The 24251-nt window shown below is 36.8% G+C and overlaps 3 protein-coding genes across 3 annotated transcripts; all 3 read right to left on the bottom strand.

The window, feature by feature from the left end:
• Window positions 1-943: 943 nt before the first annotated feature.
• On the bottom strand, window positions 944-1543 carry LOC114719785 (uncharacterized). The gene has a single exon (XM_028905315.1). The coding sequence runs from the start codon at window positions 1434-1436 to the stop codon at window positions 1101-1103; it is 336 nt and encodes a 111-aa protein (XP_028761148.1). The 5' UTR covers window positions 1437-1543; the 3' UTR covers window positions 944-1100.
• An 860-nt stretch (window positions 1544-2403) lies between these two features.
• On the bottom strand, window positions 2404-5687 carry LOC114719799 (uncharacterized). Its single transcript, XM_028905331.1, has 2 exons — window positions 4734-5687; window positions 2404-3375 (listed from the first exon to the last, which is right to left on the bottom strand). Exons 1-2 carry the CDS (start codon window positions 5268-5270, stop codon window positions 2668-2670), a joined length of 1245 nt encoding a protein of 414 aa, XP_028761164.1. The 5' UTR covers window positions 5271-5687; the 3' UTR covers window positions 2404-2667.
• A 4556-nt stretch (window positions 5688-10243) lies between these two features.
• LOC114719798 (nuclear cap-binding protein subunit 1) lies at window positions 10244-23712 on the bottom strand. Its single transcript, XM_028905330.1, has 19 exons — window positions 23537-23712; window positions 23382-23441; window positions 22276-22332; window positions 20942-21013; window positions 20119-20181; window positions 18980-19156; window positions 18108-18239; window positions 17178-17244; window positions 15945-16144; window positions 15716-15786; window positions 15025-15109; window positions 14648-14716; window positions 14386-14504; window positions 13308-13446; window positions 12235-12732; window positions 11647-11946; window positions 11336-11514; window positions 11119-11230; window positions 10244-10774 (listed from the first exon to the last, which is right to left on the bottom strand). The coding sequence occupies exons 1-19, from the start codon at window positions 23615-23617 to the stop codon at window positions 10664-10666; spliced, it is 2592 nt and encodes an 863-aa protein (XP_028761163.1). The 5' UTR covers window positions 23618-23712; the 3' UTR covers window positions 10244-10663.
• Between the last annotated feature and the right edge of the window lie 539 nt (window positions 23713-24251).

Raw genomic sequence — 24251 nt, forward strand, 5'->3', positions numbered from 1 at the left:
TTTGGGCTATGTTCATGATTTATTTTTAATACTTGGAGAAAAATATCTTTCTATTATTAGTTACATCCAAGCAAGCCGCTTTGGTTAACAAAACAGCAAATCACTCACAAAAGTTAATGCTCTCTTATATTTTTTTTGGTCGAATGTCGTAGGTACTCGATATAAACTCTGATAAAAGAAAAGAAAAACTAGAGGTTCATTTGATGCATGGTATGACATCTTATAAATTAGGTGCAGTAGTTATGATTTATATCAAGTGCAACTTAACAATTCTACTCATGAACAACTGAATTGTTTTTATTCATTAAGAAAGAAAAATAATAATAAAAAATTATTATTATAGTAATTTAATCCCAGAATAAGATCAAATGTATCAAATGGTTAGATTCAAACTTCAATTACTCAAACAATTCTTTAAATTTAATCAATAAATAGTGGCTGGCAAGAACATCTATCAAATTTATTTCATCGCGTAAAATTTTAAATATTGTTATACACAATTTTAATTAGCAAGTCAACTAGTCAAGTAGCGTAACCTTCTTTGAAGAGAAGTCTGACGTATTCTCTCGCCAGCAACCACGAGGGTTTATCCGTTAATATATCAAAGGTCAATGGCAATAGTTCCAGACGCTTAAGCGCTTTATTCTTCCTTCTCTTTCGTAATTCGCGCTCTATGTCTTGAAAACATCAAGGAGCCGTGGTCAGGGGCCGGGCCGGCCTTTCTCTTCGGTAGCGTGATGACCAGTTATCTGAATTCTTAAACCCATAGAGGGTTACTAATTGCACATCGAGTATATTCAAATGAAGCCACCGCTATCACTATGAACAGTCTCTGGGCCGTAAGGTTTTATTTCGGCGTTAAATCACATTGATTCATCAAAGGAACAGTCTCCGAGAATCTTCACAAATTGAAAAGGAAAGCAATTCAACTGTATGATCTTTTCATAGCAAGAGATATTATTCAAATTACCGATGCAAAGGTTAGGACATGGGACAAGCTGTTTCATCACGTAATTAAGCAGGCATCTCACTAAACATGGATTAAAATTGAAGGGAAATTAGTAGGTGGAAACCAGAACCTCCCCTAAATAAGGAGAGCCTCAAGCCGCAAGTAAGCTTGTTACCAAGAGATTACAGAGCAGGAGCCCAACAATGGCAGCTTCAGAATCCAACCTAGTTGAACCAGAACTCTTCTTACCGAGAAATTCACCGGAACTTGGCGCCAATACCGCCGATGAATCTGCCTGGCCTGTCGAGCTCAAAGGTCGATCTGCCGTCGGAATGGGGAAGAACGAAGAGGCCTCTGGCGCGGCGGCGTATGGTAAAACTACTGGAGAAGCTGAAATCCTAGGCTTAGTAGTTGAACTCAGAGCCAGTGAATTGGCTAACAAGAGAATCAGAAAGGCAGAGGCAGATAACTTAATGGTGGTAGCCATGAACTCCTGAGAACCTGAGCTGAACTTGGAAGGAAGCAAATAGAGAAAGGATCGGGGAATGTGGGTTTCTTGGGGATAAGCGGTAACTGCGGCACCCAAGTATACCTGAGACAGTTTTTATGTGTCAGTGCTGAGGATCACGGGTCTTGCTGGAGTCATAGTGTTTCTGTTGTCTCTTTGCGTAGATATTTGTACGACAGAAATCTTGTGCATGTTCCATGACTGCTTGTGCGCAGAACAAACAGTGACACACACACATCATTGATGGTCCTGGACTTAAGCAGATGGTGGGATAGAAACCAAATCATAATTTTAAAAGTATTTTTACGGTTTACGAAGTAAATATATAGAAGAGTTTGTCGAAAAAGTACTTCTAAAAAATACTTTTGAGGGTTACTAAACACCTCTTAAGGAGTGTTTAAATAACTCCAAAATCACTTTTCATAAGTATTTTTTCACAAATCAAGATAAATTTCTCTACATATTTATTTCGTATATTGTAAAAAATATTTTTGAAACTATAGTTTTGTTTTTACCCAAACACCCTATAAATCTGTAATTTTGGTTCCTATTGTTTTCTAAAAATTTGGTTTGAATTTACATATAAGGAGTAAATCAAAATTCATTAAAAACCTAGCTACCATTCATTAAATTCAAACCAAAAAGTAATGAAATCACAAAATCAAAATTTAATCAAATTATAAACGTGCGTATTAACCCATTCTATTTTCAAAACTTCATCTTAATTAAGGTAATATCGGAGACGTCCTGGCACCTGCTGATAATTTTACACGGCCTAAGAGCTTCATGCAGATAAGCTTGACTGCCTTACAAACACCCCTCGCCTATTGTCCCATTCGCAATGCATTTGAGAAATCCAATTAGGAACGAGGTCTAATAGTTGTCTTATCTGGCGTTGAGAATATTTTTCCAAAAAAAAAAATTGCGTATCTTCCAGGCTCTTGAATTTCTCATTTCTCAATTTCAAACAATATTACCCCTTTAAGTACATAAAATACATAGGCGTGATACCACCAGTTGAGATAAAAGTCAAAAGAATTGATACAACAATCTAACTACGTCCTGATCTCTCACTCGGAGTCGACTGCGGCAAGTATAAATGATTGCAATGGACCAATTCATGCGAATTGGTAGATAGCACCAGGCAAGCTAAAATTTTTAATCCAACCAGTGCTAAACTCGAATTTCTGTGAGTATATAGCTTTAGTGATTAGAGAAGCCTAAGATGTGCTGTATCATTCAGCCTCTTTATCTGCCAACCGGTTCTCAAAGAATGCTGCAATACCGTCACTGAAGAATCATCTATGCATATCATGTGCGACATCAGTGGGCTGCATCCAAGAAGTCCAGTCAGAAGACACTTGATGGGCACAGAATGACTAAAAACACCTATACAGGAAACAGACGCCGAATGGCTGCTGAAACTCAAATTCCGCAGGAAGTTCTGGCGGTTGACTTCACAGGGAGAAAGTTCATCTTCAATCTCATCTCCGGTGGTTGTCACAACCTGTAGCCTACTCTTACCAGATTTTTTCCTCAAGGGTGCCAGTCTATGACCTTTGACTGAATCCAATTGGTTTGGATGGAGAGAAGTTTCATCTTGTTGATCGATTGGGTTACCCGTAATTTGGGAACTGTGCTGCGCAAATGCCTGGTTCTCATTTTGATGAGAGGAGAAATCTGATCTCAATCTCTCAGAAAGTCCATATACAGTTTCATTTAAGAAGTGAATCATTCGGAATTCCACTTGTCTAAGTGACTCCCCAGATGGGGCGGTAAAATCTGGCTGAAACCTGTCAATGATACTCAGAATTTCAGGTGTGTATATTTCTGAGCAAAGGCAACCCTCCCAACTCCCTTGACTCATATCTGCAATTGCGTCTGAGGATTGAATCTGTTCCTCTGAAAAATTAACTTCCTGTCAATTGAAGCTATAGAGGATGAGAATTCGACCACTAGATTCCGTTAGAGAACATGTCCTTTTCTCAAAACCATTGTTGCATCTCTCAGAATGAGAGTTCTAAAGGTTCGTAAATTCAGAGTAAAACCATCATATAATCTACAACACAGTCATGTCGCATGTGTCACTAAACTAGCATGTCAAAGTCAAATATGCACCCCTTGTTCTTGAGTAGAACATGGCTACGAAGCAAAATTTCCTTCTTGACATTCATTACAAGATTCAAGTGCATTTCTTTTATGGCTATTTTATTTCCCCGTGGGTCAAAGTCATTCAATGCATTCAACCACACTTTCTAGCCAACTTTATTCAGTGCTTAACCTTGAACACAAAAAATATATATCTTTAAGTTTTTAATATTTCCACCTTTATACGGCCTTCTTTTTTTAATTTACTTTTCTTGGAGACATTATCCAGACTTCTTAAAAGGACATCAACTTGTATGATGTATTCAACCAAGTGATCAATCAGCACAAAACAACAGCAAGAGTCAAGAGTTGTAACTTTGGCTAATCTTTTCCATACAGGCCCCTAATTTGACAAAAGTGTTCCGTCTCTTCTGCCGCAGACTTGCCTAACAACAGTTCTTAGATTGCGAGTATTCAACATGGCTTTTAAAAATAAACTTAAGAATTGGCATACTTATCCAAGTATCGCAGGCATCAAGTAGGAGTTTCAGTTAATTTTCCCTCGTGAACAATTATGCCTACTATTCATTAAGTCAGAACCTCCAAAACCTAAGGATTAAAAATATATTGACACGAGATTGGAGCTTCAATTTTTGTTGCAACATGTAACAAAAGTGAAGACCAGCAAGCATCACAAGAGAAATTCTCAAAAGACCACTTCGCCCCGGGGTCTTGAAGGTCAGCGCACCCATTATCACCACCCTTATTATAGAATGAACATGGTATCTTCGCATACAGTTACAAATAAGAAGATGCCAATCCTGTTCGCGTTAAAAATGTTTAAAGGAACCAAATCATCATGTTAATGTAATAAATAACTGGCACGTTCAATGTTCAGGAAGCTATAACCGTCAGCTAAGATGCTGTCTATATTTAAGACCATTCAAGGATGGTGATGAATAATTCTCTATCCTGAGTATATCCATAATTATCAATTTAGTGTCATTTTCTCGCATTCAAACTCCAACATATTAAATCATCTAACAGTGATCACAGGCTTATCACTAGGCGTTATCCAAACTCCTTGGAGCTTTATTCTAGACTTCATCATGTTGTGGGCCTCTTAACTGCTTTTCGAAAGAGCTTCAAAATAATTACCAAACTGAGCGTAGGCAAAATGTGAAGTACCTTGCAGACAGCGACAGCCGTTAAGCGTGCCCGATCCAATGGCGACGAATACACAGCATTGAACAGAATACCTTGAGACTTCAAAAACACGGCCATAGCCCTCGCTTGTCGCTTCCCATTTAGCGTTAAAGCCGCTTCTGGGCAACGACCCCATATCAAATCCGGCCTCAAATTTAATTCGCACTCCCCATGGCTGATCAGAAACACCTCCGTCACCGTCCGATCATCGTACAACGCGTTCGCAGAGAAGCTCCTTGAGAACAACGGCCACGGCGGAGGAGCCAGGACATTGTAAGGATCCCACATCTTGATGGCGGGCCAATGCCGCGGCGTTCCCAGGGAAGAAGGCTGTGGAGAGAGCGGCAACGCTGATGAATGCAACGGTAGCATCTCCGGCTCTTGCTCCAAAACCCTTTTCAACAAATGAGAATCCGATCCAGACCTACTCCTCTCATCGTCGATGTTTCCTTCATCTTCTTCTTCTTCATCTTCCTCGTCGCTCCCTTCGATCACTTGCCCCGATTGGTTCGAACCCATTCAGCTAATTCAATGAACTAACCGATAACTAATGAAAGACAAAATATATAATGTTAAGCTTCGGAATGCAAGGCATTGTACAGGCAGAGAGAGCTAACTTTATCTCTTCAAAATTGCAAATCCTGAAGAATCACATTTGAAATAGAAGGTGAACTCAACGAAAGGGACGAAGATAAGATCCACCGCGAAAATGAGAAATTTGAAACCGACTCGGGACGTTATTGGCACAATGATTGGAGATAAGAAGTGGGGTTTCGCTGCAGAATGAGAAAGGTAAACAAAGTTCTTTTCCAATGTCTTCTTGTGGTGAATTTTCATTAATTCGGGACTTGATCACCAAGAGAAGAAATCAGAATCTGCGTATCTCCGCAAGGGGATGCATGCTGCGAACGAAGATGAGACACCGATGTTTTAGCGAGATATGGTCCCGCTGCCTCCTTTTTTTTTATGGACCAATATTGTCTTGCGATATTTAATTTCTATAAGGCAAAAATGACAAATAAATGGCGTTTGCTCATTTGCCAAAAAAAAAAAAATGCAAGTCGTTCACCTTTATATCAACAAGCCACTTAATGTACCTTTTTCCTTTTCCAGCAAGATCTGATCCAATACCTCACAAAATGGCTGCCCTCATACTCACTTGCGAAGTGGACAGTTGCCACTTGCCACTTGCCACTTAGAGAAAAAAACAAAAGAAAAGAAAAACTCCAAAAACTCCAAGCAACAACCTTTATCTTGCAACGAGTTGCCCTTATGCATTTTAAAAATTGTAAATAACTTTCTAATTTTTCACCTCCTTCAAATTAAAATATGATCAGCTTATTCTCCTTATTTCAGAATTTGTTGCCCAGTGCATGATCCTAAAAAATTGAATAAAACATATACTGCAACGAACCACATTCTATAATTTCTATGATAATAGAGTTTGTTCATCACATCACAGTTAAAGCACAAAAAAACAGAGAATAGTACGTACATACATGCCATTTGGAATCATCTTAAAACATTAATTAATGGTATCTTAAAAGTTGTCCCAACACTGCTATTAGCAGGGTACGATCTTCCAATGCTGATTATCACCCCCATTCCATTCCCAGAGCCCTACAATCGTTCCATCATGCACACCCCCATATTCCGGAACACCTTGATAGGCATCCAAACAAGTATCAGTGTTATTAACCATTCTCATAGTTCTGTAACCATCGCTTCTATCTTCGCCCTCAACCCACAGAACAGGGACGCCATTATAATCGGGGTTGAAAGGTATGAGCCCCACCTGTACACAACGTAATCATGAAAGCCTTCAGTGCCTAAAGCACATGTTGCATATATCAATTATTGATCACTTTTGGTTACACTTACTGGACGAGTGTGACCCATTGAATTCTCCACGGCCTCACCAGAAGCTTTGTTCACCAAAGAAAACGCAGATCCAAGTTCATCCTTCGTCCATGAACTCACGTACTTGTACCAATGCTGCAATAAATAACAGGTAGGCTTGGCCATGAACAAGAAGGTCTAACTGCAATTTAGAAAAAAAGAAGCAGCAGCTTTGTCCAATATAAGCTAACAGCGCTAAATTCTTATGATAAAAGGAGGAAAATAAAACCTGATATTCATCTGCAGGATCGGATCGGGCCAGAATGACCTTGCCGTCACGAATGGTAATGCAGTAATTTGGGTTAGCCTTGGAATAGATCCTCGCAGTGGGCATGTTCATGTTTTGAGGGAAAGTTTTTACTGTCCTCATTGACAGAACTTGTTTCATGTCGTTCTCTGTTACCAACATTTGATTGTGAAGTTTAGCTCTGGAACCCGCCTCATCAATTAGGTCTACCGCCTTGCCAGGCAGGACGCAGTCGCTAAATCAGGGGAAAAAACCCAACTAAAGTATATGGCAATCCGATAATTAACCAGTAATAAGAACAAAAGATTAAAAGAATCGTTTAGCTCTGCGTTTTAACCTTGAATATTTCATGGACAATCGAGCGGCAGCAACCAAAGCATTGTGTTCATACGTAACACCGTGATATTGCTCATATTTGCTGCTTAATCCTTTCAAAATCTCTATAGTTTCATCTACTGTTGATTCAGGCACATTAACGGCTTGGAAACGACTCCTCAAAGACGAATCCTTCTCTATGTACTTGCTGTATTCATCTGGGGTGGCTGTTGCCACGCACTGTCATTCATTCAGTTCAATCAGTTCAACTTAATCTTCAGGGGATCACTATTAGAGTAGATTATATTAGACAATACTACTTTCGGTCCTAATTATAAGATCTCGTTTGTAGTCTACAGATGAGGTCCTGTAGATAGGACCGGAGGTAGTATATGAAAATGCAACCTTAATTTCTCCTCTAGCCAGGAAAAGTTTTATAGCGTCAGATCCATCAAGGGCTTCACCAATAGACACAGCTCTCAGTACTGCTGGAATATCATCAATGAAGAGAATAATTTCTCCATCGCTCTCTTTAACTTCCTCCACGATCCGTGTCATTATGTCATTCAAGTGCTCCCCTGGGTTCGATGAACAGGCAGTGATGACATGTGCCATATCAAGGGCAAACACCTATATCATGTTCATAATCAAACACAGTATATATCATTCTACTGTAGACTTTTCAAACATAAATAAATTCTTGATGAGCATGTAATTATGATTACCAGCTTCCCTTGGGGTTTTAATGGAACAGTAGCATTTGAGAGGCACTGTGCAAGTCCTTCTATAATAACTGTCTTTCCTGACCCGGATCCCCAACGAGGCAGGGATTGTTTTTCTTCTTTTTGCACAGTATTTGTAGAACTTTCTCTATTTCTTGCTGCCTTCCAATTACTGGATCTAGATTACCCTTAAAGAACTCAAAAACGCCAATCATCACGACGTAACAAATTGCAAAATTTTGCCTTTCTTAAATTGAAGGAACCTAAATTACATATTACATGATCTTCCATAAAAAAGTTCATCAGATTTTCTTGGTAAGAAAGTATTCATCTTTTAAGTGTGTGCGTGTGTGTGAGGGAGAGAGAGAGTAAATGCTTCAGCATTATCACCTTTCTCGCAATCTTTAGGTCACTGCCATACAACTTTAGCTGTTCCGTTCCATCGACAATACTTTTCATTTCGAATTCAAGCTTCGGCCTTAGCCAATTACTTTCCGTCTCTTTGTTCGGGTTAACTTGGATGAAGCAAGATTATATTGCAGGTTACACAGCTATAAGCGGAGAAGACTGCAGCACATATTATATTATGTTGTATTATATTCTTGATGTTTTATGAGTAGTACTTGGTAAAAGAATACCAGCCCCAACAATTATGAGAATTAAACCCAGGTAATGCTTCATATCGTACCACGCACTATTCTCAAGATGAATATTATTATTGTACGCCCATTCACGACATTGTAACGTCTGGTTGGAAGTTACAGTTCCGAAGAGCCCCAGAATAGCAAGGTACATTCACATCAGAGAAAATATCTCAGAATCGTCTCGGAAACTTCTAATGAACATAAATAGCTATTAATGACAAGCCGCTTCGATTTGTTCCAGTTCGTTACGAGTTAGAGAGTTTTCGATCACCCCCTTCCATTGTCTCGATCCATCTGCTACAACTTCCAATTTTAAGAGAATTTAAATATAAACACAAATTAGTACATTGATATGTGTGGCATGCATGTATTATAATAATAATTTACGGCAAACTTCGAGGTCAGTACAGGTAAAAGTTGGCAAAAAGAAAAGTCAGTGCAGGTAAAACGATAAAACAGAAAAGATGAAAAGAACAGAGGCACTTCGAAAGAATCAGGCAGACGAGAACTACGCTATAACGGGAATAATTCAACAGTGCAGTGCCAGTTGAAGGCCTTCAAATATCTCAAGCATAATTGTCAGTTCGAAAAGAAAAACATCTTGAAATAATTGATTGTATCCTGAATTAGTAATGTTTAGAAACGTACAACATGCGTCATGCTTGCGTATTTTCCCATATCTTTTCTATTTAGATTTTAGGTACCTCACTTTTTCATAGTAAATGTGTGTAGGAAGGCTGTTACAGTTTATGCATGTAGCATTGCAAGTTATTAACCTCAGCAAAACAAAACAAAGGTCGAGTAACCAAAGCATTAAAAAAAAAAAATCAAGTGTAATAATCTAAAAGCGGCCCACGCGTAATGGAAGATCTTTTGAACGTTCATTTTCCAACACAATTATTGCTTTGACAATTGTGCCCTACGGTTCTACTACACTGCTAGTACTAAAAGCTTGTTTAGCCGTTAAAGACATTCCGCTGCTCATGAGTTTTACAACAGGAGAGAAAATAGGTTAGACTTCAAGATGTAAAATTAAATGCACGACCATGCGAGTTCATGCGTTGAATTGGGGTAAACAATGCCTTTCAACTTGTGACTCTCTCTGGGCTTGAATTGAACAATGAAGAAAGAAGTGAACATCTGAGGATTTGTACGACATAAGGCAGCATGGCTTCCGTTCGAGGAACATTGACGACAATCAACATCCGAAGGCAAGAGCATACCTAGGGGGAACTTCCAAAATTTACACTGCCTAAACCCATCAATTTACGTCGTTGGTGGAAGACAGGAACTCGCATAATATTACCCTCCGGCAATGGTCGCAACAGTACAATAAACTTTCAATGTGACAAACCCATAATATACAAAATGTAAGAATAAAGAAAATTTACACATAACATGTTCACAATCACGTGTCTAATCAAAATACTCTAATTCTTAATATAAGATCCATTTAACTAATTTGATTAGATTAAAAAAATTAAATAAGTCAGTTAATTATAAGAAATGTGACACGTTTTTTCTAAAATACCATAATCATCTTCTTTAATCCATCTCTCCTTCTTCTACTTGATTATGATTGAGAGAGTATCTATAAGGATAATTTTAAAAAAATTGATAAATATGATAAATAAATTTTATATTTAAAACCAAAACCAACTCAACAATTAAATCTTATATTAAAGACCGGAGGAGTAGTAAAAAATTCACACAGCACACAGAATGGAATAGCCTAGTCGACTCAATATGCGTATTCATCACGTACATCAACAAGATGGCAAATGGTATAAAATCTACGAAGCAGCCCTTCCATTACGTGCCTTATCAGGCTCCAGAGAGTATGCGTGCTTAAACTTCCAAGGCAAGACGGCCAAGATAGAAAGAAAACATATTAACCCGCAATGGTCAAGTCTCATTCAGCATTGAACCGCTACTACTCATCTACCAAGAAATGCTAGTCTTTTATATTACAACAGGATACAGACTTAACCCTTTCTATCACTAGAGTGAGGATCCTAACCCATCAACCTAAATGGATTATTTTTATAAAAAAAATAGTGAAAAACAGGGAAAATGAAAAATAGATTAAGCCTCGTTAGTTGGTCTTCGAAGACCAGAATAGACGGCTTCCTGAAAAAGAGGGTGCGCATCTTCTGTCAATACCGCGGCATCCAACTTTTCAATATGGGGCCATATCTGCCAACAAAAACCACATTGTCAGACAAGATGTCAACTGACAACTATACAGCAGCGCAATAAGCAAATTAGTAGTATCTGCTAACAATGATATCCATTCTTATTAAAGGAATAAAAATACCACGTTACTACAAATGCACGATTACAAATGAATTAAAAACTGATATGCTTTAATGCATTTTCCACAGAACACGCAAGGCTCAGAAATATTATTTCGGGAGTGAGAGTCATAAATCATGGCACGCCAAGAAACAGACAAACGCGCAGCAGCAACATCAAAAGATAGCAGGCTGTTCAATACTACAAAGCTCAGTCAGACATCAGAACTGGAAATTGCGCAATACCTCAGCAGCATACTGCCTAGAAAAGGCCTTTACATATCCTAAAGTGGTGATACACCACTGCTCTTTCTCACCAACATTATAAGCATTCTTTGTCCTCCCACCATTCGACTGACTGTAGAAAAGATAATTAAAAATAAGATATCCGAATTGCCATATTATCATCCAGATATTTCACATAAAGAAGAATTGAGCTATTATTTCATGGAGGTGCTGAAACCTCGTTTGATGTGCCTGATTTTCATTGTCCAAGTCCATAGCTGATTTCTCTTCAGGGTCAACAGCCATCTCATCAACATGCATAGACTTTAATTCATTAAGTGTTCGAGCTGCTGATGCTTCCGGAAGACGCTCCATCAACACATTCGAAAAGCTTTTGTACAATGAGAGAAATAATGCCTGTGCATGTGAACAGCAAATGTCAAGAAAATACAAGGAGAAACAGAAAAGCAAATGAAAGGTAATCAAGTCAGGATATTATGTAGGATTAGACAAAGCACAAAATAAGTATTATAGCATTTCATAATCTACCTCATTTTCATCAGCTGCCCGGGCAAGAAGAGCTTCCTTAGCTTCTAAAGATTCTTGAAGGGACACCACTTCCTCCTTTGCTTTCTCAGCTCGAGATTTCAATCGGTTCACCCGCACAGGATTTTCACCAAGAACTGGTTCACCATCTACTAGGGTAAGTTTTGACTCTGCAGCATCTAACTCTGCTTTTGCCTCCTTGGCAGCTTCTTCAGCTGGAGCGATACTCTTCTTAACAGATAATATCTCTTTCCTTAGATCAGAAATACGGTTAAATGTCTTGCTTACTGCATTTCGAAGAATCTGTAAGTGGCAAAACAAAAAGGGAGGAGGGGTTATTAAACCATAGTATGAGGCATGCATGATATAGACCAAATGTAACCAAGATACAAAAAGATATTCTGATCTGTCTACAGTGATAATAATGCCAGCTATAACAAAATGCCAAGTCTCTGGCATTCTAATGTTTTAAAAAAAAAAAAAGACGTCTAAAGCCAATCATGTCAAATTATAGTTTAAAAGCTAAAAGAAAGAAAATCAATAGGAAAAAGCATAGAAGAAATATCATCTGTGTCAAATTATTGAGAATACCTCCCATGGACGATCTGAGGTATGAAATTGCTCAATATTTTCTTGAGAGAAGACCCATCTGACAATGGCTAAATTTGATACAAGCCTATAACCCATCATCCTGTCAATTGCTATAGCAGTCATTTGAGTATTGCTCTTCCAGAGAGAGCTCACTTCAGCTATCAACATGACTTGTTTATCCTGATCAGGACACACTTTTGCAATGACTTGTCCATATCTCTCTAAGACTGTTATTAAATGAGTGAAGCTCTTGGATCCAATATTTAGAAGAGTTTGTACGGTCACTCTGAGGGTAACTTCTAGGCCATTATTGGGGAGAACATGTTCATCAATCCATGCAATCATTTCACGGATAGGCACCCTCCCTTTAACCATGTTGTTCAGTTCTCCAGAAAGTACATGTTCAGTGTTCTCTTTATCATCTTCCGCACCATATTTGAAGTTTGGTCCACCCTTTGGAGGAAGCAACTCTTCTAAGCCAGGTGCATTCTCAATGCTCTATGCAAAATACCATAAAAGAAAATATATCATAAACTCCAAAATTTCCAACTATTAATAAAGAAATTCAATTAATTGATAAGATAGAAAGAGAGCACACGGTCAACAAGAACATAAAACAATGTTACTGTTAAGAAAATAAGGAGAACACAAGAGATTGAGATGAGGGAGATGGAGAAGATAATAGAAAATTGGAGAAAAAAATAGGGAGTGATTCTCATTCATTTCAAGCTTACAATCACTTGATACCAGTCCACTATTTCTTAGGCCACAAGTCCTTAAATTCTATTTCAAGAGTTACAACAAAAGAAAAAATCTACATAATTGCAGGATATAACAGTTGGAGGTTATGTGTATTGATCATGTAAAACTCCCAAGAAGCCATTCATGTTGTAGGTTACATAGCTCTAAGTGTAGATTTTCAGAAGACAATTCTTGGAAGGTTATTTGACCCAAAAAACTCTTGCAAGGTTATGGACATCCAGACTTAATATTGCGATACTTGTATTAGTTACCATTTTCTTTTAGTTTGAGGCAAAACCAGAACACGGTATAACCCAGCTACATTGCTGTACCTGCTTAACTTTGTCCCAATAAGACAGCCTAACTTCTCTATCCAAAACTTCCTGAACAAACACACGTTGTGGAGCCCACTTAGGGAGGTCTAGGACGTAAGCCCACTCTTCCCACGGCCATATGAACTGAAAGTTTGATCTGCATAACAGAAACCATCAATGAAATCAAAAGTTAATACTTAATGTTAATGTTTCCCGTCTTACTATTTATATAAGTAAATTGTTAAGCCTATTTGCAAAGGGGGGAAGATTGTAAAGAAAAAAGAGTAACCAGATGGCACTGCTCCTCATTCAATAAGTCTACTTCAAGGGTAAGTTTTTAACACTAATTTGTGGAAAACAAAACATAAGTTTGTTTCTAAAGACAGGCAGAAAAAATAGCTGGCATGTCGTGGTTTCCCAGTGGCAAGACCAGCACTTAGATTGCATCAATGACCTACTAGCAAGTGATGGGCTAATAATTTTCCAGCGATGTACCATCAAACAACCCATACAAATAAATATATAGAGGTAAAATATTTGGTCCTCTAACTTAGATTTCAGTTTAGTCCCTTAACTTTAAAAAGTGTATTTTCAATCTCTTAATCCTAAAACTGTTAGTCTTAAATGATGATTTTTTGGAACAAACATGGTTCTTTTGAAAATAAATATGTTAGTATTTGAGAATGTTTGATCAACATTCAAGGTTTCAATATCATTTTTTGTTAATGATTCTAAGATTAAAAAACCAAAAATATACTTTTTAAAGTCAAGAGACTAAATTAAAATCTTGTCTAAAGTTAAAGGACTAAGAGTTCACTTAGTCTATATGAACTTGCATATTAACATGACAACAGATTATTTTTTCCTCAAGACCCATTTTAACTTGATCAAAATGCTAGAGCAAAATCCTCCACCATTTGCTAAACAGCGCCAAATAATGTGGACTACCAGAAATATATCAAACCAATTACTCCTCAAATTTTGCATTCCTTATTCAACAAATAGACTCAACAAACTCATGAAAAAAGTCATATCATCTTGAATGTTGGACCAAGATACATAATTACCCAAATTGATTTAAAGATTTCAAACTCACAAATGGTGAGAGAACCAAAGAATGAGGCGGATCCGACACTCCATGTCCAAATCAGCAATCTTCTCAAACAGAGCACGAACTGCTCCAGCTACAACTGCAGGGAAAGCTCCAGGAAGAGCCTTTTGGTGTAGCCATGTGATTATAAAGCATTGAAGCAGAGATAAAAGTCAAACATCCATTAAAAAAACGCTTATCAGGGCAAACAATAATCACTCAGCAACTAAAGAAAGAAGCAAGCATGATTGAGTCAGTTTAATAGTACCTTACATAAGTCAATAATGACCAGTGTGTAATATATTGGCTTGAAAGGGGGCTGGGGTAGCATCAGCAACTGCAAGAAAAACAAATATCATTGAAAAGCATGTTGAAGTTCTAAGGCAGAGTAATTCATTATGTTGAGGATGGTTAATTGACTGTTGAATAAGTGATTTCATTCTCTTCCTACTAAAACATCAGCTATCAAGAACAGGTGGAAATGATTTCATTTTATGATTCCATAAACATTAGATGTTACTCAAATCATCTTTCAGAAGTAGTATAATTAGGAAACCTCAACAGATAATTTTGCAATGCTAAGGTTTAGAGTATCTGCATCGGAACACGTATATAGAAGAAAATTTTTAATTGACAGTGTCATACCTGAGAGAGAATTGTCTCTGCCATAAGATACTCATATCTGAAGGGCACTGGCAGGCCAGCCATGAAAGAAGCACATTCCTTTCGACTAGCTTTGCATGAACCCAAATATGAGGACAGTTAAACTTTAGTCAAACAAAAGTAAAACACTAGTCCTTACACCGCCATTACAATGCTTAACAATTGAAGTCACCTGCTCGATTTTATTTTTTGGATGAAGAATAGATATACTATTTTTATTTTTTTTGCTCCAACAAGAATAGATATGCTAAATTGCAAAGATAGTGAAAATGTAACTTTTAATTACGACAAACAAACTCAAAGGTGTAGCAAAGCTCTGATGCCCAGGCTGCCATAAAAGGACCATCAGCAGAGCATCGCACAAAAAACTAATATATCCACAACATGGTCAATAATAACCATCAACAACCTAACTTGCATAAACTGTCAGAGGCTCATCAGTCATCACAAGCTGGAGAGCAGATCTATACTCTCCCAAACGGCAAAATGAACAAAACTATGCCTGTTTTAGCTAAGATCTGTGATTTATCAACTCCAAGATATCAAATGATTTATTTACTAAATACCATTATGCTGAGAAACACATAAAAACAAGTGGTTGTAGACTTAGGTGAAGCATAATAATAGAGCACAGGCAACAAAATTGATCAAATAAAAGATAGCAAGTACAAACCAGCCATTGAAGAACAGAAGCACATCTAGGAGATACTCTTCCATAACAAATCGATCTATCGGCTGTAGATCCTGCCACCCATAAGATTTAGTTAGTTTTCCCATTGAATCTACATAAATGATTTCGGCAAATTTGGAAATCCATATTATTAAAACCTCAAGAGCTAGCTTATGAACAAAATGCAATATACGTATAAGCTGATAAACTTTGTTTACTATGGCAAACAGACCTCAGTTTTACTAGGAGGAAATATGTTAAGCCGTCGTATTCTTTGAGGATATTTTAATTCAGCTTCATGCTTTTGTTTACCATAAGCTACGCCAGAAGGGATTGGAGGTGGGTTCGGTATGTCTGGGCAGCTTATCGGTCCCAATTCATGGGACTTTCCAGCAACCAGCTGGGCTTCAAATGGAAGATGAGGCCTTGGAACTGGCAACAGAAACATTACATGAAATCAAACTCTAAACCGGACAAGGAAAGTCAAGGTGATCAAAAGTGATAAATCATTAAGTATAACCAAATGAGGGAATCAAAAATAACAATGCTACATAGCGTCACTCATTACGCATTATAAGCCCCCAATTATATTTTCCTACCTGACACACTTTCCAACTTGCTGGTGCAAAGTATGAAAGACATAATTTGGTCATACTTGCTTCACATTACCATAGTGAGAGTTACAATCAAAAAGAAAAATGTGAAACAGTAAGAAAGCAAAACTTGAAAATAGGCATCTACTTAGATGGTAAAATGCCAACAAGACCCCGGGGGGGGGGGACCCAAGTGATAACCCATTTTCCTGCATCCCCAGAAATAAGTACTAGGAAGGATATCTATCAATACATGCTGCCCTTTAGGGCTTGAAAATAGGCATCTACTTAGATGGTGAAATGCCAATAAGACCCCGCCCGGGGGGGGGGGGGGGGACCCAAGTGATAACCCATTTTCCTGCATCCCCAGAAATAAGTACTAGGAAGGATATCTATCAATACATGCGGCCCTTTAGGGGAGACTGGGAGTCCTTCAATCCAACCAAACCCTCCACCGAATTTATGATAATCAAACCTGTCAGAGGTTCTAATAAAACATAAGTGCTATGAACTCTATTAGAGGGTATCCAAGCATCAATTGTCTGTTCCAAATATGTAATCCAGGTTCGTGAGCACGCATCAACTTTTAAATGGAACCAAGATTTGAAGATAAGAATCCAATGAGCAGCAAATCTTGAGTTACTTTTTCATAGCTTCATAAAATTCTATAGATAATTTAAGAAATAGTTAAGTTTGATTAGCTAAACCTTATCAAATCATTCAAAACATATCTATAGTGACAGTGTGGATCCATAAAATAAAGGGCAAAACTTAGATGCGACCTATATATCAGCAAAAACAATAATGGCTTTTTCTCATGTAGTTCAACAGCAAAGATAGCATCTCTAATCTATTTTCTCCAAGAAGATTACCGCTGTCAACTTTCCATCCATTGTTAGATAAAGATTGTACTCTATCCCATAAATCTTCCAAGAAGTCCTGCATAATTGCCTTGAGAAGATTAGAAATATAAACGCTTGTAAAGCCTATATAACAAATTTTAGGTCGAAGAATCAAGATATTAACATAAAATACAGTAATATTTGCTTTTGGGCCTCAACAAAGTCGACAATATCACATCTTTCCCTAAAAAGAGAACAAGAAATCATTGATATAAAAATTTGAATAGTCAATGCCCAAGGCATATCTACCCCTAAAAAACTGCCTACTACAGCATTGACTTCAGAAAGTGGACCCTTCCATTCTAATTTAAGAGCACATCTACAGTAGTTAGAATATTACACTTTTTCAGACACGGAGTAGACCCATCCCAACAAATTAGGTTCTGACCAAGAAGAGAGTGCTAAGGCATAGAACAATAATAAACCAGAAGTGAGAATCTATCAAGACATTTAGACAAGAAATGACCCTAAAAAACTCAAGTATGGAAATTGAAAAGGAAAAAAAATACTTAAAAAGGGTAACAAATACCTTTTTGTTAACTAAAAGTTTCATCAGAAAATGTAAATCAAGGTTTCAGTAAAATCTCTCAAGTTCTGCCCCATTTTTCCCCAAATTCTATATAATCTAATACAGAAAGCACTTTGTTCTGCAAGCTCAAGTCTGGGCATATGTTACCTTCCATCTAGCACTAACATATTTCAATTCCTAATCTTTGCCTCCCACTTGAACAAGTAATTTTCAACGGTTAAGTGTATAATAAACTTTAAAACTTGGAAGTACTGCAATTCCTTGGTACATTATGAACCGACAGTAAGACTCCAATCATACAAAATGGAAGGGAAATACGAGATGATATGGTCAATAAATAAATCTCGATTAATAGCTAAGAATAAGCCAACCTTGTCACCAAGACTTCTCTCAGTTTCATAATTACTGTCAAAACAGGATAAACCAGTGTCAGAAGTGTGCCTTCTGATGCTCAAATAAGCTTCTATGCCAACCATTACTCTCTCAATCTCCTCAGGAACTTGCTGCAAATAGACGTGCAAAAGAAGATGTAAGAGTATCCACAGCCTTAGCTAAAACTTTTCTACACCACACACAGAAAGAGAACTTCTTAAACAGCTGCACAAATTAGTTAAATGTCATAATTGCCTTTCAATTCAATACTATCAAAATCGCCCAACTACAGAGCCAAGGTATCAATTGACTATGCGAGATTGTGTGTGTTCTTCAGATCTTGCTGTGTAGTGGCAAGCTGCAACCATGGCATAGTTGGGAACATATAGCCAGCAAGCGTTATATCAAAAAATGGGCACTGATATGTTACTCTTGGAGTTTGTTTGGCGGATAACTAGTTTATATGTATTCAAAATTTGGGTTACAAATTATTTATAACAAAACCTACAATCAAATAATTTTCAAGGTAAAAGTGTCAACAGAATTATATAGTTTCCGAGAAAATAGAATCGTGTATGGTTTTCTTTATCCATATGTTCTCTTCATCCACACAGGAGAATGAAAAACATGGTCCCGTCCTTTGAAAAAAAAAAAATTGTGCCTTCCAATTTTTTCCCCACCCAAAGTGAGGTCCAAAAAGGGAAATAGATTTCTCAATAGAGATAAAAACAGTTAAATCAGATCAAAACACATTAAAATATGTAAAAATAAGATCACAATATAAAACAACTATTTGATCCTGGCCTGTGTGAGTTTTCTGAAGTTCAAAAAAATCATGATTTTTTTTTTGGGCCAAGAATAGAAATATTACCTCCACAAGTTCTGCTCCACCCCACGGGAGACATGATAAAATGCAAGTTATGTAAAAGTCAGCACATGGTTGCCAGGAGGGATTCCCTTTTTCGTCATCGACTGTTGTGGCAGCTGATGATAACAATGTTTCAAAGACAACCACCAAAGAACTTGGTTGAAGAACCTTACTGCACATCTAAGGAATACAGGAAAGCATAAATTTTCTTTCAAAAAATACATTAAATCACATGAGAATAAATTATCAAAGGAAGAGGTCGCATGGGGAAGAAAGAAAAGTGTGAAACAGTGTGCCCAAGGAAATCATACTCCACACAGGACAGTGATTTGATGTAGAATGATGAATGAATTGTAACAATATAATTTGTGAATAATTAAGGGTATGTTTGGATTGGCATTGGGCAAAACTGTCTTCTAACCCAACTAACTTTTGTAACTGAAATTAGAGTAAAAGTCAGTTGGTGTAATACGATTTATGTTTGGATAGGTGCTTTTAAAAAGTCAGTTGAAAAAGTTAAAAGTTGTTTGGATAATTGATAGAAAAGTTAGTTTAGTTGTAAAATGATTGAAAAGACATGAAATAGTGTTTGAAATTTTATGTTTTTAATGTGATAATAGTTTAAAAAAACACATAAAATTATTGTGATAAAATATATATAGTTTATTTGTAAAATTATAAAATAAAAATATTTGTCACGGAAAAAGATTTGAAAACACATTGTAAATAATTAATTAAATATACATAATAGACAAACATGAATATAAATTAAAATTCATTTGGTCTCTAATTAAAATAAATGGAATCACATAACTGCCTAGATTGTAAGCTTTGCACAATTTTCCTATAAGTCAGTTAGAAAAGTTGATCCAGATTGCGTTGGATAAGTCAGTTAAAAAAGTTACTTTTTCTTATAAATCAGTTAGAAAAGAAGCCCTATCCAAACAATCTTCTGAGTCACAATAAGCCACAAACCTCAGTTTTACGCTTCCCTGTATGCTTTTACCATCTGTAACGGCAATCCAAACGAGGCCTAAAGCAATTCGTATCTACCCATATAGTACAAAAATACTAGAAAACAACCACTATGTCATTATGGGTAAACTGCTTTCATTGACAATAAATAACAACAGTACACGTACCAGGACAGTCATAAGCCGCAGAAAAATGCGAACCCTGTTGCAGTTTCCAGAATCTAAGGCATCCTAATTTTAGGGGAAAAAGAAACATGAGATGAGAAACAATTAAGATATAGTGAAGGAAAAGAGAGTGTACAGAGGTACTCAGATATCAAATTAAACTTTGAATGTCATCTTTCCATCCAAAGGAGAAAAAAAATCCTCTGAATGGCTTCTTGCATCTGACACACACAATCCTACAGCATGGCAAAGCTTTATTTTTCATTCCTTTCAAGATTTTCCTAACAAGGAATTATTTACCAAACTACTTAAATAGAGCTTATCGTATAAATAAGAGTATAAGAGTTCTACTTTCAATAAAGCCAGACAACTTAGAAGTGAATCACATCACGAATACATTTATAGAAGTTTAAGGAAGCTGCATTGTTCACAAACCGTGAATAATGTGGCTTAGTTACTCACTCCCTCCATATGATGTTCTATGGGCCTTGAGGTAGCCAGTATCAACTCAGCTCAGTAAATACTTTTACTTTTCCAAAATAAGAAACCATGTATGAGTCTCTCTAGTTAAGTACAATGGGAAGATACTATTTTTTTATTTGGAGTCCAGCAAACCCACAGTAACTCGGGCAATTTCCCTTCTAGTCATGAAGTCCCTTCTAATCATGAAGTCAGGAAATTTCCAGTCAATGTTAAACAGAATACACAAAACATATTCACACGGAATAAATCCTATCCTGCCAACGCCAGCCAATGTAAAAGAGGAAGCATGAATATAATAGTAAAAAAAAATCTAGCAGCTCGATTAAGGGGCTAAATGGATTACCTGAAAATCAATTTGAGTTTTCTCCACTAGTTTCCTTACAAAGTCCTCATTTTCTAAGTTAATCAAGCCGATCTGAGAGCAAATGTAAAATTAGGAAGCCAGAAAAAACTTCAAAAATAAAAAATTCAATAAACATAGTACACATTTATTTAACAGTATATAAATACAAGTACAAAAACAACAGAAGTACTTCAGACTAAGACATAATTAACTCAATGCAATAGCTCCAAGTGTTACGCATCATAAGTCACTTTGCAACTTTCATATGGCTCAGCTTTAGCTCTGCGATAGGAACTGTTGCATATAAGCTACATATAAGTAACGCAAAAACAGCCATATAAGTGATTTATAGAGGTTATCACTTGAGATTCGTTCAGCCCATCCTTGGACAATCAATAATGTGTAATCTTGTATTCATTAACCATATAAATATAAGAAGCCTTCTCTTATCATGCTGCAGAGATGATTTATGAACAAATGGAAACCTCAGGCCAGGAGATGGTGAAGAAATTGAAGGATTTCTTAATAATGATCATTATCATGATGTTGCCTTTGGCAAAGAGAAGGAATTGGTTTATACATATTGGGACACAGACAAGACTATTTTCATCATGATTCAACTACTTGATCTTGTGATTTATGGATGGTTATAGGCTTTTTTCATTAATGAGTTTGATTTTTTATATGTCTTAATCATTATAAATTAATTTTTAAAATTTAATAGTACAGAAAATTCCGTGCTTCATGTTCATATATTTTATGCAAGACAATGTGCCAAGGTATTTAGGAGCCCTTAACGCTATAAGTATGTGTGCCAAGGTATTTAGGAGCCCTTAACGCTATAAGTTTGCCCAATTGTATAAAACCTATGATGCGAAAAATCCTTGAAATTTACAAGCTGACAAGTGGCAAACATATGCAAGACAGAGTTTATTCAGGTTGCATTTGAACAATACAAAAGGACAAAAAGTGGGACCAGGTAATCATCTATACCAGCCTCTAGCTTCTTAAAAACTTTCTTGATAAAATAAATATTTTGAAATAAGATATCAGCAAACAGCAGCTCGTTGAAAAGTTTATTTAAAAAAGAAAAAAGGATAGACAAGATGTAATTAAAAAAGTTGGACGCAGCAGATAATCAAAATCAAGAACAAAGTAAGCTAAGGTTAAAAGGAAAACAAAAATAAGGGAAAAGAAAACATATCTGCAAAACATACTTCTGCAAACATGCAGATGCATGTATGTCGCACAGAAACATAAATTGCAACATGGTAAAAATAACTAATGAGAGGCATTAGCAATTCAAGAGAAAGAGAAAGGCAGAGAGTCCATACCACAGTTCCATATAAAGAGATCTTGTGAGGAAGTTGCTCAGCACAATCCAGAAGGAACTGCATTAATACATTTAAGTAAACGCCTAATGATATTGAATATGTTCATCTAGCAGACATTAAAGATTCAAGTCTATATCATCCAAAATATTCAAATGATGGAAGAAAAATACCATGTAGCAATTAAAAGGGGCCATATTTCATATACTATTGTTCTAATCAAGTTATCATATTTAGGAGTCAAGACGTGAAAAAGAGATTCTAATAGAAGAATTTGAACCAGCAGAACAAATGGCAAAGACACAAATAGTACAATTAACCAACACATTGTTATTTACAGTTCCAATCGCAAGGCATGAATTTTCAAAGTAAGCACAGCACGAAGTAATAATTAGTTTAAATTTGCAGACTGAATGTTGGTTTCTTTGTCTACAACAATACTGGAAGTCACAGCAACGTAATCTGAGAGAAGGCTATGCATCCTGTATTAATTCTCGATCTAATTGGTATTCAGGATTTGTAAGTCATAATTTGGGGTAATTTAGAGTTCAATTATCTATATCAACTATTTACGGTTCAAATGAAAATCTTTGGTTTGGGCTAAGCCAGCGGTATCTTATCCCGCGGTAGAGTTTGTTAGCATGTTTTTGATAGCATATTTCGTAAAATCGTGTGCTTGAATTATATTATAATTCAGTTAAATTTGTTTAGATTGACTGCCAACAAATAGGCCCACAGTCAGTCACATGAAGACTGCCCCTGATTATTTACAGATTACAGATAATGAATAAAAATTAACAATTACGATCAGAGTCCTAAATGCATCCCAAAAAAAAAAATCAGAGCCTTAAATAAAGCAGGATGGAAACATATATAGAAGGTCCAGTGACCAAGCAGATTCTTCAAACACGAGGAAGACTTTCAATTTCCAAGAATTATACACCTCTAAGATCTCAGCAGTGCCCATGAGTAACCACCTCGCTAAATGATCAAAGGAAAAAGAAAAGAAAATTCTAAACTTTTCGCCTAACAATTAAACGTAGCCACGAAGAATGCATCTAAAACACAAATTTGGGGTTGAAAAAATGAACAGACAGAGTGAACTTTACTTGCAATACGTCACTTTCAGAGTGCTCTAGCTCTCGTCGAAGGGCACCAAAACATGTTTCCTGGAAATTAAAACAAAAGGCATGTATCTCCTCATAAGAGAAAACGTAAGAAGAAGAGGCACAGAGAGAGAGAGAGAGAGATTATGTTTACGAACAATGTGGTCTTTGAAGTCGGAGGTTCCATATTCGGGGCATTTATCGCCAATTCGTAGAAGAAGACTTTTCCAGCTGCTCATGGTCTCCTACTCCGCAAGAGTGATGGAGTTGTTGAGCAGGAGCTGATGCAAAGAAAGACGGAGAACAGAAATCCGATTCCGACAACGCAAAATCGCTTCTGAAAGAATATGGGGGTTTACTGGGTTTAAGTTCCAACATTCAACAGTGGCTGGACTTGGTTCGAGTATCGAACCCTAACCAGCGGCCCATGGCAGTCCTTTTTTTCTTGCAAAAATTGTGGACATCCTTGTCGAAGTTTGAGTCCAGCTCAGTAGGCCCAAAATAAAAGAGGCCCTTTGAGTTATATTCTGGGCCTGTGGGCCAGCATAAAAGGGAAGCTCCGTTTCCTCTATGCTCTATTGAAAATAAAATAGATTGTGCCCAAAAACAAAATCAAAAAGAAATTATATATGATGCTGGAAATTTAGGGTTTGTTTGGTTGGAGGGAAGGGTAGTCGGGTAGGAGAGGGGAGGAAAAATGAACCCCTATTCTCATTTAGTTAAAAATTTTGGAAGGGAAGGAAGCCAAAATATCCTCTCCCCTCCTTCTCTCATTTTAGCTCCCTTTCAAATTGGGGATTTTTGGAGAGGAGCTAAATTTTTAGACTATTATACTCTTATAGTTTTTTAATATTTCACTTCTACCCATAAAAT

Source organism: Neltuma alba, unplaced genomic scaffold (assembly GCF_004799145.2).
Source record: "Neltuma alba isolate B1F8T4 unplaced genomic scaffold, ASM479914v2 tig00011952_pilon, whole genome shotgun sequence".
Taxonomy (NCBI): domain Eukaryota; kingdom Viridiplantae; phylum Streptophyta; class Magnoliopsida; order Fabales; family Fabaceae; genus Neltuma; species Neltuma alba.

Excerpts from the sequence above, each read along its gene's own strand:
- LOC114719798 (XM_028905330.1), bottom strand. The coding sequence starts at position 23,617 with ATGAGCAGCTGGAAAAGTCTTCTTCTACGAATTGGCGATAAATGCCCC. Across the intron at positions 17,245-18,107 it reads AGAGAAGTCTTGGTGACAAG|GACTTCTTGGAAGATTTATG; the intron begins GTTGGCTTATTC and ends GCAATTATGCAG. Across the intron at positions 11,231-11,335 it reads AATCAGGCACATCAAACGAG|TCAGTCGAATGGTGGGAGGA; the intron begins GTTTCAGCACCT and ends TCTTTTCTACAG.
- LOC114719785 (XM_028905315.1), bottom strand. The coding sequence starts at position 1,436 with ATGGCTACCACCATTAAGTTATCTGCCTCTGCCTTTCTGATTCTCTTG.
- LOC114719799 (XM_028905331.1), bottom strand. The coding sequence starts at position 5,270 with ATGGGTTCGAACCAATCGGGGCAAGTGATCGAAGGGAGCGACGAGGAA. Across the intron at positions 3,376-4,733 it reads CGGCTGTCGCTGTCTGCAAG|GAAGTTAATTTTTCAGAGGA; the intron begins GTACTTCACATT and ends TTCAATTGACAG.